Source organism: Sinocyclocheilus grahami, unplaced genomic scaffold, assembly GCF_001515645.1.
Source record: "Sinocyclocheilus grahami isolate Dianchi unplaced genomic scaffold, SAMN03320097.WGS_v1.1 scaffold24.1, whole genome shotgun sequence".
NCBI classification, from domain to species: Eukaryota; Metazoa; Chordata; class Actinopteri; order Cypriniformes; family Cyprinidae; genus Sinocyclocheilus; species Sinocyclocheilus grahami.
In genome coordinates this window covers 2,969,689-2,983,687 of record NW_015505203.1, presented here as the reverse complement: position 1 = coordinate 2,983,687, position 13,999 = coordinate 2,969,689, and the positions used below count along the sequence as shown (strand labels likewise).

At 32.6% G+C, this 13,999-nt stretch overlaps 1 protein-coding gene across 1 annotated transcript in view; it reads left to right on the top strand.

The window, feature by feature from the left end:
* Positions 1 to 13,999, top strand: part of lrrk1 (leucine-rich repeat kinase 1) — a 101,207-nt gene that overhangs the window by 41,499 nt on the left and 45,709 nt on the right. The window contains exons 18-22 of the mRNA XM_016248046.1: positions 770 to 1,046; positions 2,084 to 2,255; positions 5,101 to 5,270; positions 7,084 to 7,223; positions 10,041 to 10,299. Of these exons, the coding sequence (XP_016103532.1) occupies positions 770 to 1,046; positions 2,084 to 2,255; positions 5,101 to 5,270; positions 7,084 to 7,223; positions 10,041 to 10,299 (1,018 nt within the window). The remainder of the gene's footprint in view (positions 1 to 769; positions 1,047 to 2,083; positions 2,256 to 5,100; positions 5,271 to 7,083; positions 7,224 to 10,040; positions 10,300 to 13,999) is intronic.

The following is a 13,999-nucleotide window of genomic DNA, read 5'->3' as shown; positions in this document are numbered from 1 at the left end:
AAATTATTATTAAATTAATTAATTTAATTATTTACTTAATTACTTGAAAAAAATGTAATGATTTTTGTATTGTATTGACCCCATTAGGCTAAAAGAGAAAAGCTAATATTTTGTCTTATTCAAATTGAAAGATTTTTAAATTTATGTTTTTATAAACACAACACCTTTACTTTACATTATAATGTTTTAATATCTAATGTAATTTATAAATTTCAAAGCAAGTAGAAATCTAGAGGTGCATCCCAAATTGAATACACTATTCTATGACGTTTTGTAGTATAAATAGTGCGAGTAGTGCGTTCACACTGAAAATTCCAAAAAGAAAAAGTGCACTTTAAATACCCGGATGATGCCATTAAATAACCGAAAAAATGAAGTGTGGAATGTTGGACACTTAATGCACTCAACTGTCGCAGCTTTAATTACGTTCATAAGGGGAGGGGCTATCAGACTCTGATTATTAATGACAAAATAACCTTATAAAATTCATACACTACATGGTTGAGTACATAGTGCATAAGTACATAGTGTATGAGTGCACAGTGTATAGTGCATCATTTGGGACGCAGCTTCAGTCTTTAAATACAGTTGTTGTTGTTTTTTTAAATCACCCATTACTTTAATTATGTAATCATTGATTATTTTCTATATCTGTGCATACCTAGTCTATTTCATTCACAGTTCCTCACATTAAAGTGGCTGTAATCTGATGTATTTCCAAGTGGAACAGGATTCAGTGGGATGAGCTGTTTGTTTGTGAATCACACAGCGATCAGTTTCCTCATCGAGACCGGCACTATACTGCATTTCTCCGACACCAGTCATGGCCTGTGTAAGCTCTACTTCCTGGACGCCGTGTGGCTGTCCGAGTGTTTGGAGCGGATCATCAACCTGAGGGGCTCGCGCTCCGTCGCCCGTAACGGGGTCATCAAGGCCGAGGACCTGCGCATGCTGCTGGTGGGCACCGGCTTCACCCAGCAAACAGAAGAACAGTACTTCCAGTTCCTGGCCAAGTTTGAGATCGCTCTACCAGTCGCCAGCAGCAGGTATAAACTACGGCTTTCTGTTCTTTGTAACGTCAGTATATTACTTAATTAGTGCTGTCAAACGATTAATCGCATCCAAAATATACAGTATTTGCATGTATTTGAAAATATTTAAATGTATTTATATGTATACATTTTATATTCACATAATTTATTTTATGTATATGTGTGTGTATATATATATTTAATATATAAACATAACATATTTTTCTTAAATATATACATGCATGTGTGTCTATTTATATATACATAATAAATACACACAGCACGCACACGTATATTATGTAAACAAAAACTTTTATTTTGGATGAGATTAATCGCGATTAATCTTTTGACAGCACTAATCTTGATCTATATGAAGTATGTCTATCTAGCTGTCTGTCAGTTGGTTGGTCAGCAGTTATTGTGTAACAATTATGCCAAAATTTATATTTCTCCTTCTAAACTAAATAGTGACTTATTGTGAAAATAATGCTGATTGATTTGATTGATTGATTTTCTGCAGATGAGTATTGCATATTTTATTGTGAAAATAATTAAGTATTGAGTTTTTATTTGATTAGATTATGTATTAATGTTAAAATATATAGTAAAAAAATATATATATTTGATTTATATTTATATGGCTCTTAACTTAATATATATTTTAACCTATATGAAATATTGTATAGTTTAAAAAAAAAAAAATATATATATATATATATATATATATATATATATGTGTGTGTGTGTGTGTGTGTATATAATTTTTTATATATATATATTTATATGGTTCCTAACATAATATATATTTTAACCTATATGAAATATTTATTTATGTATCTATGTGCAACATGAATAATGCATATTTGTGAACATAATGGCAAAAATGGTAATACATGGTAATACATGTATAAAATGTTCATCTTAACTTTAGTATGTATTTTAATATGTATCAGTATTGCATTTTATTTAATTTGTGTATTAAATTTATTTAATTATTTTTGTTGTATTTATTAGTAGACTATTTGATCATTAGTTCTTTCTTCTCTTCATAGTTATCTGTTGCCCCACCTTTTGCCCCCCAAACCTGCCCTGGACATCCACGGCTTTCGGCACCAGAGCAACAATGCCATCCAGCGGCATTTCAAGATGAGCTTCGTTCCTGCGGGATTCTGGGAGCGTTTTATAGCCAGGATGCTAATCAGTTTAAACCAGATGGACGTGCAGGTAAACACACACCCTGAGATGACAACCTAACAGAGCAATAAAGTCAGAATTGCAGTCATTGCAAGCGTAGAATTAGAGGCCACATGCTGACAATGCTTCAGGCTGGGAGTCTACAGCAGCCCGTGAAACCGCATGGTAAGACGCTTTGCAAGCTTTTGCAATCTAATTTCCCCCAAATAGCCCTGTGCAAAATTTTGTAATGCATAGGGCTGTTTGGGGAAAATCTTATATATTATAGCCATTTTTCGGATCTTATTTATTCGTTTGTTTGTTTGTTTGTTTTGGTTATTTATTTGTGTGGTTATTTAACAAAATAAATATATATTTTTTTTTATTTAAGAAAAAAAATTATAACAACAAGGTTTTATAGTACGACTATAAAAATTCTATATTATATTATATTCAATTATTATAATTATTATTTTTGTTAATGGTGATAAATATTAAACAAAATGTTATGACATATAATTATGACAATATGACTAATCATTATATTGTGTTGTGTTATACTGTATTTTATTATACAACATATTTTTTATTTTTCAATAAATAATATTAATGATATAATACAAGTATAAAATAATAGTCATAATAGTATGACTGTTTATTATATTATAAATAAAAAATCAACAAGACATATTTTTGTGATATTTAGTGTGACTATTATATTATATTATATTATAAATAAAAATCAACATATTTTGTGATATTTAATATGACTGTATATTATATTATATTATATTAATCCTTCAATGAATTCAACGACAGGATGCCTTTCAGGAAGTGAGATGGTATCTTTGCAGCTTTGGCTGTTGAAATGAAACTGGCTATGAATCATTGTTAGGGCTGCAACTAATGATTATTTTGATAATCGATTAGTTGGTCGATAATTGTTTCGATTTATCGGTAAAAAATTTTTTTTTTATTTTATTGACAAAAAAACACACTATTCCACATTCTGCCCAATGTCCTTCAAACAAACGTGCCAACTGAATGCTATGAAAACATACAGTGCTTAACATTTTATTAGGCCACCTGCCATAATAAAGAGAAAACACATTTTAGGAATCTGTCAAAATTGTTTAAATCAAATAATGTTATTGTCATCTATTGGGCAAATAAACTTAAATAACTAAATAGTATGTATTCATATAAGAAAAATGGCCTCCTATGCCCTTCATAACAGCTTGCATTCTTGCTGGCATTAAGTACTTTTTGACTGTAATTGGGTATCTGAAAAAAAACACTATAAAGCTCTCTGCCTTTCTTTCATAGATAACAGCAATAATTAGGCCTATGTTATAGTATTAGAAACAGCCTGTTACTAAAGAGCTTACACATATTGGAGGACTAACCCATACAGAAAGCTAAAAAATGATTTTGGTAATCACCAGTACTGTTAGTTTAGAGCAGCAGTGGCACAAACCATCATTTGTTAAAAACCTTACATCATTTTTAAAAATAAATTTAAGCTTTGTATATGGTGAATATAGTTTAAAACTCTGCATTAAAATGATAATAAAGATAATAAAGACGAATAAAATCACAAACTCAGTTGTAACCAATAGGTAAGAGTAATGCTCTGCAGGAACACACGTTCACTTTGACCGTCTTACTGTCATTTCTGGTTATGAAGAGTCTGATATTTATATTCAGACAATTACACGCCGTTATCCCCTTACTGTTGCTACTCTCATAAAATACTCGCAATGCATGTTGACCTTTAAACCTCGATTTAATTTTCAATGAATGTTTTTGCGCTGATTATTAATTGTCTCTGTTTTCCGTCTGTCTGATGAGCATGCACGTAAAGATTAAAACTTAACACAGACTGTCAGGACGGACGTTTATGCAAAAATGGAAACGCTCGCGTGAATTTGTGACATTTATACATAAGGATATGACCGTTAACTGAAAGTATTTGCGCTGAGGACGCACACACATCATCTGTCAAAGTGCCTGACAGGGCTAGCCATTACGCTAATGCATTAGCTTAAAGCTTAAAATAAAGAATTCTCATGTTTTGGGCAGCTTGGATCACGTAACATCTCATTCTGTTTCCTCCACTATTTTTAGATGTATTTTGTCCATAGAAATGCGTAATTCAGTGCTGTAATTTGACACGACCGGCTGAAGTTGGACATGCACTGTGGGCAGACCCAACTAATCGATAATGAGAATCGTTGTCAATGATTTTCATTATCGATAATAATCGATTTTATCGATTAGTTGTTGCAGCCCTAATCATTGTACAAGCCCAGTTTTGGTGACAGCGCCACCTATTGGCCAGAGTGCAAAAGACGCAAAAACTACATGTATTTCTGAGGTCCCACTTTGTGCTATTTTGGACCAGTTTTGCATATGGTTTTGTTTGTTTCGCTTTTCCTCTTTCAGTGTTGGTTGAATCTTCACCAAAATTGGTTCAGGTCAGACACAGACAAAGACAAAACCACACAAATACAATTACTGGATTTTATTCTCCAGAAAAGCCTTAACAGTTTTGCTGGCGAAGACACCAAACAGGAAGTGAGTCATTACCTTGGCAAAGCTTTTGCGTATTGACACGCAGTTTTTCTTTGTATCAACGCCACATTGCCCTGAGAACATCGTGCACATTTCTAGTGTCACCTACTGGTCAAAAGTTATAAACCAGACAAATCTGCTCAATCATTCAGTATCCCATTGGAGTTTGGCCATGTAGCTGCTACTTGCAGCTGTATTTTTATTTATTCCTTACATGACAAGTTCTCAGGTGAAAGTGTCGTTGAAGCCGATCGATGTTCACATTTCGGTCTTGTTTCAGTCAACTGATTCTGATGACTGTCTTTGTGATTTTTCGTAATAGGCATTTGAGACCAAAAAGCCCACAAAGAACCAGAGGAGCCGCAGTACGGTGATCTACAGCTTTGCGGGGAACCAGCAGCGCAATCGCTGCAGCACCTTCCGTGTCCGGCGCAGTCAGACCATCTACTGGAAAGAAGGGCTGCTAGTCACCTTTGATGGCGGATATCTGAGGTTAGAAAGGGTTTGTTTTTATTTTTGAGAAATGTTGGTATTTAATGAATGAATATATTTATCAACATTTCTCTTACTTCTTAACCCTCTGGTCCTCTTCGTTTGGGAGTCACACTTGGCTCCTTCGCGCACAAGCCTTGAAATTTAACATTTTTTTTTTTTTCAAGAAAATCAGTTTAATAAATTTTAGTTCAATAATATTTTTTTTATTATTATTTAGAATTTTGAGTGGATTTTAAGATATTATGCAAGATATTCCCCACAAGAATTCATATATTTTTATTTATTTAATTATTATTATTCTATAAATGGATTCCCATTGTTTTTTAGACATACTTTCTTCATTTTATTAGGTTTTGCTTTTAGATATATATTTAGACATTCAAAAAGACTACTCTGTCAAGGTTTAGATATTTTTGGTTCGATAAATATCAGGTTTTGCATTATGATTACAATCAAACATTGTATGTGGGGTCTATTTTTCACTCTTTATATTTTAGAGTGTCAACCCTTTATTGCTGTGCACTTTTTTTCTGCACAGTGGCTGATTTGTAGCTTGTACCACCAAAAGATTCTCCCGAGTTGTATTTTTTAGTATTTCCCATTCATTTCCTATGTCGGTCATTTTTGACCAGGAAGGAGCCAAGTGTGACTTTTTTTTTTTTTTGACCCTTTAACATATCCAAATCATTTCCATGATTTTTGTGTGTTCACATAGCTAATGCAACAAAAGTCACCAAGTGTCATCTCATTCTGATTTTTAAAATTTCAAAATATAAAATTTTTCGGTCAAAAATGGCCGAAGAGGCCCAGAGGGTTTCACCCAGTGTTGTTAGTGTTAGCTAAAACTGTGTTTTTGTTATTTTTATATAAAAAATATTAATGAAAAACTTCTATTTAAATGAAAAATAGAGATGATGCTTTGACAGCTAGCTGAAATAAAATAATAAAAGTAGTAAAGTAAAATTTTGTAAAACAAATAAAAATAAAGTTAAATATAAACAAAATATAAATAAGTAATAAAAATGACAAAAGCACAACATATTTACTAATACTTTGACTTAAATTAAGATGAAAACTAAAAAAAAAAAAAGAAGCTAATTCAAAATATAAAAAAATAGAGTAATAGTATATAAATAATATAACTGTATCCAGCATTTGGACACATGTTTTGCTGCGAGTTTGCAGAGAGTTTGCTGCAAAGCATTATGGGATTGCCTCCTCTGCAAAAGGTACATGTTTTAAAAATTTGTTTATAAGTTGTTTGTTTATAAGAAAACAAGTTATCTTATGCCTTAGGTGTGTAGACAATTTGTCGTCTTACTGTTATTTGTGATAATAGATCAATCTTTGAACCATAAACAGAACCATTAGCAGCACCAAAAGTCACAAATCATTTGGTTCATTTGGCGATCAGTTTTCAACAACAACAACAATAATAAAAAATTATTACTAAATAAACAATTAATAAGCAATAATAATGAACAATAATAATTGATGATGAACAGTAGTAATTTATAAATATAAATTAATTACTATTGTATGCCATTTTCTGAGAAAATACATAAATATTTTTATTGAGTCTTGTCAAAAGACTGAAAAATAAACAAATTAATGAATTAATTTATGGTTAATAATAATAATAATAATAACCCATTTAAAAATAAATAAAAATAACTGAATAGATTAAAAAAGCACTTAACAAAATTACTAAAATTTAAAATGAAAACTGAAAATGTAAAAATAAAATGAATTCAAATATTACTAAAAACTATAATAACAAGAAAAAACTGACACAGTTTCTCGTCCACAGCGTCGAGTCGTCTGACCTGAACTGGAAGAAAAAGAAAAGCGGAGGCATCAAGATTATCTGCCAGTCGGAGACGAGGGATTTCTCAGCGATGGCTTTCATCACGGATCACGTTAACGCTCTCATAGAGCAGTGGTTTCCTGGTGAGGACACCTCTAGATATTATTCTGAATCACTACAGATCTCTGATGTATTAAATCTCGTGCACAGGTCTGTACAGTAGCTTGGATTTGTGGGTGTAATGCAGACGTTCCCAGTGAATGCATGAACTGATCAAACATTTACCTTCAATGCAGTGCAAGTTACTTTGGAGCAAAGCACCTGCAAAATGCATAAATGTATAAAATGGCAGCAGCAGCAATAGGATATAACACAGACAGAGATTACTTTTATTAATAATTCTTCCATGTATAGTATTCTTGCGTGTGAGTATTCTTCCATGCATAGCTGTGGGCTATTTACATTGCAACTTGCAACATTATTACAGAATGTGCATCACATTTTTTTTTTGGCATTTAGACATCTTCAAATGGGGAATTTAGAGCCTTAACTATTTGTTTTATAGTTGTGTGTGTCTATATATGTATATATATATATGTATGTATATGTATATACATATATGTGACCCTGGACCACAAAACCAGTCTTAAGTGTCAATTTTTCAAAATTGAGATTTATACATCATCTGAAAGCTGAATAAACCAGTGGAGAAGGCTCACGAGCACATCTTTGGCATGGTGCTTATGAACGACTGGAGTGGTGAGAGCTAACTTTTGCAATGCATGTTCTTCAAAATCAACTTATAAGATGTTATATAAGCTTATATAAGCTATTTGCTGCAAAACAAGTGTGAAAAATGTGATCCTGGACCACAAAATCAGTCATAAGGGTAAATTTTTCAAAATAGAGATTTATACATAATCTGAAAGCTGAATAAATAAGCTTTCCATTGATGTATGGTTTGTTAGATACAACTATTTGAAAATCTGGAATCTGAGGGTGCAAAAAAAATCAAAATATTGAGAAAATCACCTTTAAAGTTATCCAATTGAAAAACCTTCATTTAAAAACTGCATGTTGTGTTCACTTGTGTTATCTTTGACTAATATTTAAATTTGTTTGATGATCTGAAACATTAAAGTGTGACAAACGTGCAAAAAAATAAGATCAGGAGGGGGGCCAACACTTTTTCACACCACTGTATGTATGTATATATATATATATAAACAAACAAAAAAAGTGTTGCTTGAAATTAAAATGTTAACTAGGCAAGGCAAAATTTCTCATTTAATTTAGTTTAATATTGTTTAATTTATTTACACCAGGTTTGTTACCTGATATACTAAAATAACTAAAACTTAAATAAAAATGAATAAAAAAGACATAAATAAATTTAAAAAACGATTAAAAATGACCAAAATACACAACAAAATTACTAAAACATTAACTAAAAAAAAAAGATGAAAAAAACTACAATAGTATGTCAATGCTACTAAAATAACACTTGTAGTCATAAGCTGGAGGTCCAACAGAAAACAAAATGATTAAAATCGTGTCATAAAGAGGGTGTCAAAGTGATAATATCTTGACAAACCATCACCATAGGGTATTAATGTGGACATGCTGCTGTTTGTTTCTGTGCGGTGTTAATGTTGCACTTTGGGAGTTTGCTGTGTGTCAGTGCAGAGCCGCTTTGCAGTATTAACATGCTGTCAGTCAGCAACACAGGTGCAGCACAAACACACGCTGAACTCTATAGATGGCCTCATGAGTCAGACTGTAGTTTATACAGCAGCACTGATTGATTCATTAGTCCTCATAAAGCCTGTTAATTACAGCAGACGCATCAGCACACACCTGCTCCATTCAGCCGTTACACATGTGACACTCAGCTCAAATGTTTGTGGGTAAACAAACTCACTGCTTTGTGAGATTATTATTAACATGCATGTGATGCTGATTGTATGCATGTTCTAATCATGAGATTTTTCAGCCTTTTGACAACACTGAACTAGGGGTGCGCTGATCCGATATTCAGTATCGGTATCGGCTCCGATACTGGCATTTTCTGGGGTATCGGTCAGACGAGACCGATCCAAATCCGATATTGTTCATACACTATTCTGTGTTATTGTTAAGCCCCATGAAAGCCACAAAAACATCGTAATGCACTATACTCCCAAGTGTTCTGAAGCCGCTGCACAGTTTAATGTGAGGTACAGATGAATATTTAAGCCAAGTTCACATAACTTATCTCTCTGCTGCGGCTGTCTGTCATCCTCCATTCAGCGTTCGAACTGCGCATCGCATTCGGTTACGACAGACAATGAAACTATCTCCAAGATGATTTAATGTTCCTAATATTATACTTGAAATTATTTAAAAATGTGGTTTATTTATTTATTTACTTATTTATTTTTAATTGTTTATTATTATTATAGATGTATTTTTCAGCCTTTTTGACAACACAATATACAGTTCGATATGTATGTATTTGTTAAGGAGTGGCTTAAAAGGGTGATTTATGTATATTTATTTGTTTTTAATTGTTTATTGTTATTCTCTTATTTATATTATTTTTCAGCACTCGATATTCATCTTAGTTATTCATTTGCGCAGAAATGACTTAAATTAGTGATTTGACAACACTGAATATACAGCTCAATATCTATTTGCTCAGAAAGTGCTTTTTTTATTGTTGTTGTATATTTTTCAGCCTTTTGACAACACTGTATTCATGTATTTGTCTGTCTATATGTATTCTATTCTATTCTATTTAGAGGAACCATCATTTCAGCCGAACAGCTATTGCAGAAAAAGTGGATTCAGTTCAGTTTTTAAATCTTTCGCCATTTTCGCCATTTTCATTAAGCCTTGATTAATGTCTTTTTATGTAAAGATGAACATCCGTGTACAGACGTTTATGATTAACATGCACATGCTGCTCTCTCCCGGTCCAGCACTGACGGGCAGTGAGAGCGACGGCTCTCGTCTCATTGAGCAGTATGCGCCCTGTCCGTACTGCAGCTCTGGACCCCGGCTGTCCGACCCGCTGCCTCTGTCCAGCTCCAACCACAGCACTGTCCACTACTTCAACATGGAGGACTGCGTGCTGGCAGCCGTAGACAAGGAGCACATCAGCTGCCCCAACCACCCCAAACAGCCCGTCCCTCTACAGGAGCTGGTGCCCGAGCTCTTCATGACCGACTTCCCTTCACGGTATGATAACAGTTACGCTTTTAACCATCTGATGTATATTCTTATACTAGTTTTTGTATGAAATGGTGTGTATAAAGTGAAAAAAACAGCTAAAAACCACAAAACAAAATCACAGACTTAAAATATATATACATATATTAGATGCAGTAGTAATAATCTTTTTGTTTGCATCTAGTTCCAATTTTTTTTTTTAAACTATCAAATTAATCTTTATTTCATCATACCAATTTCCAGATTAAAGGCACAATATGTAATTTTTCGCCGCTAAAGGGCGCATATTCAAAATAAACAAAGAGACAAAGGTGTAGTTTGATGACGCTGTGACTGAGTGTGGAATCGTGGGAGTTGTCGTCTTCATCCCCACAGCCGAATTCAATCCGACTGGACTTGGGCAGAAATCATGTTCATGGATGAGCTAATGATTTATTAACGTAGTAGAATGAAGCAGGGTGAGGCTGAAAGCCGTTGAAGCGAAACGAGGCCGCTGAACGAGCGCGACACACGGCTCGAAAGCAGCGGAGCTTTTAATATGCCACAGTCGACCGCTTCCGCTCCTTCGGTCGTGCGTATGTGGGGTAAAGCAGCGCTGTTTTATCATACTAGATACATTTGAACATTCTGTTATAATGTTACTCTGTGCAGTCGTCACCGGTCGTAATAAAACGCACAACATATTAAAGCGTCTTTGGTGTTTCGAGAAAATCGAGGGGTTATGACGTCATTGGCAGGCGACACAATGACACTATGGACACGGTCCGTGTCACTAGTTAAAATAGCTTATTTCTCTGGATTTAAACATTCTTCGAAACATTTGGGATGATGTAAGTACACAAGTCAGCAAAATATATAACACTGTTCTAGTGGTTTTTGGATATTTTAATAAAAAAAACAGGACAGCGCTCTCTGAACAGGAGCGCTTCACAAAAATAAACGGAAACTCAGCAAATACTTGCCTCACAGACATGATAAATATATCTAGAAAGTAGTGCTGGGCGGTATGACCAAAAATTTATATCACAGTATTTTTCTAAATTATACCGGTTTCATGGTATATGATGGTATTTATTTTTTTCATGCATGACTGTGTGTTAACCACATTTTCTACTGACTGAGAGAGGAAATACTGCAGTAGATTGACTTAGAATGCCCTATTTTACTGTCATGAGTGAATATTGTAGAAAAATTCCACACTGAATAGTGACTAAACATGACCCATTAATACATGTTAACCAGGAGTCCGTTTCCAAACCAAATTCAAATCCTGCATTTAACGGAGTTAAATAAATGATAATATTCAGTGATGTGATATGTTCTCTGTGTGGACAGTTGCAGCTTGTAGGCTACTTATTACTAAAATATAAAGCAAACTATTAGCATTAATAGTCATTAATTTTAGTTGGAATATGCTATGATAATTTGAACAGATTTTTTATTCTGATTGTAAAATAATGGAACATTAGGTCATGAATATTGTCCCAAAATTCATGGAAAAGTCATTATGGTCCTAATAACCAGCGCTCACATGGGTTTAATGGAGCTGAGTCAGAGTGGGTTAGGCTTGAGTTCTAGCACACATACAAACAAGTGCTCACGTCTCGGCATGATGTGTGTGTTTTCTGTGCGGTTGTGGTTCATCACATAAATTGTATTATTAATTCTGAAGTTAAAATGGAAGCAGAATCTGCAGGTTTGGTCTTTGAGCCACGTCAAACACATCTCGTTGAAGAGGTTCCTCTGCGACACAGGCCTGAAGTACAGTCCCGCTGGGACTTCATACTTTATATCGGTGTTGAAAATCACATCATTATGAATTGTGAAAAACCTCAAAGTTACTAGATTTGTGCATTTGGCAGAAACTCTCATCAGAAAAGTGACTTACAATACGTTCAAGGTTTAGTTTTGTATGTTTCTTGGGAAATTGAGCTGCAAGCTGTTAAATCCAAAGCAACTCTAGCTGAAACATATTCACATGTCACTTTAATGTGAAAATCCATCAGAAATTAAAAAGATGAATTTGTGATGCCATGAATGTATAGACTGACCAATTTACTATATTGTGATTTACAAAGACATTTTTTAATAATTTGGAATAACATGCGATGATAAACTGTTCCAATTAAGATCAGGAACATGTATTAAGAAAGGACTGATTTGAGTTTCATGTAGACTTCTATTAGAAAACATGTAATAATAATGTGAGCCAAGTAAACAGCACTTGTAGACTGGAATTTTTTGATGAATTATTAAAAAAAAAACAGTTTGGCACAAATTCAACATGACCACCTATTTATTTATTTTGGAATCATGCAACCCCATAATTGATTGCAGCATGCACAAAATGTAGCAGACAGAGTCCAGAAAAATTTTATAAATATTTATACATATAAATGTTATATAAGTATATTAGTATTGGCATTAGTATTATAAGTAATTAAATAATATTTATTAAGTGTTTTTTTTTTGCAATTAGAAAGTGTCAATAGAAATAGTGTCATGCACACACACACACACACATTTATTATTTATAATTATAGTTATTTAGTTATTATATTTATAATTCTATTATTATTTAAATTAATTATATTAAAAGTAATACCAATGCTACAATTTGCATTTAGAATATATTTAGTAGTTATTTATATAATGAAAGAACAAATAAACTAATAAAAATGACAAAACTAAAATATAAAAAATATTAGCTCATTCAAAATATCAATAAATACTATAACAGTAAATAAATAATATTAAAAATAACACTGATGTCAGACATATCAGATATTTGTGTATATGAATAATCGTATCTTTTGAAAAATCATTTTTGAAGTATTTAATTTGCTGTATTGTCCAAAAAACAGCCATTCTTTCATGATTGTAACGATTGACTTTTGTTTTTAAAAATGTGAAGCTGTTTTTACTCTGTTAAAAGTATTACATATTTGTTATGAAACATAACATCTTTTGGTTTGCATCCATCAAGTTGCAAATCAGAGAATAAATGAAATTTAATTGATTTTCAAGTGTTTAATTGACTGTATTATCCAAAAATATAGGCATGATTATCATGATGGTTAAATCTAATGCTGAATTTCCAGGGAAAACAACTATATTGTGATGAGATTTTGGTCAATTTTTGGTCAAATGTCCCGGTTTTTACTTACGCTTTAAGAATAAGATGGAAAATTGCTGATTCAGTTGTTGGTCTGAATAAATAAAGTTTATCTGCGAGTAAACAAAAACTGCTGATCACGACAAAACAGGTTAATGCTCATTAGAGCTGCTATTCACAACAGGCCTGTTATAAAGTCTCTTCAAAGAGAAAGTTGAAAGGTCACGGTTTGTGAGTAAAGCAGTTTAGCTTGACCTTATTAGTATTTTCAAACTGTATTAAGAACATATTCCAGTAATTCTGCTGTTTTTCATCCTGACTGAAATCAAACCTTGCAAGTGACTGGTGTTGCTAAACTAACGACTCAATAGTCAGCATAAAAATACATAACACACAAATATTATTTCATCCTTATTATTTAATATTATTGAGTCATTTTTTTATTTAATCTATTATCTATTTATATGCTCAGATTGTTTATGTACTAGTCAGATTTTTTATATATGTGTAATTTTATTTATATATATATATATATATATATATATATATATATATATATATATATATATATATATATATATATATATATATATA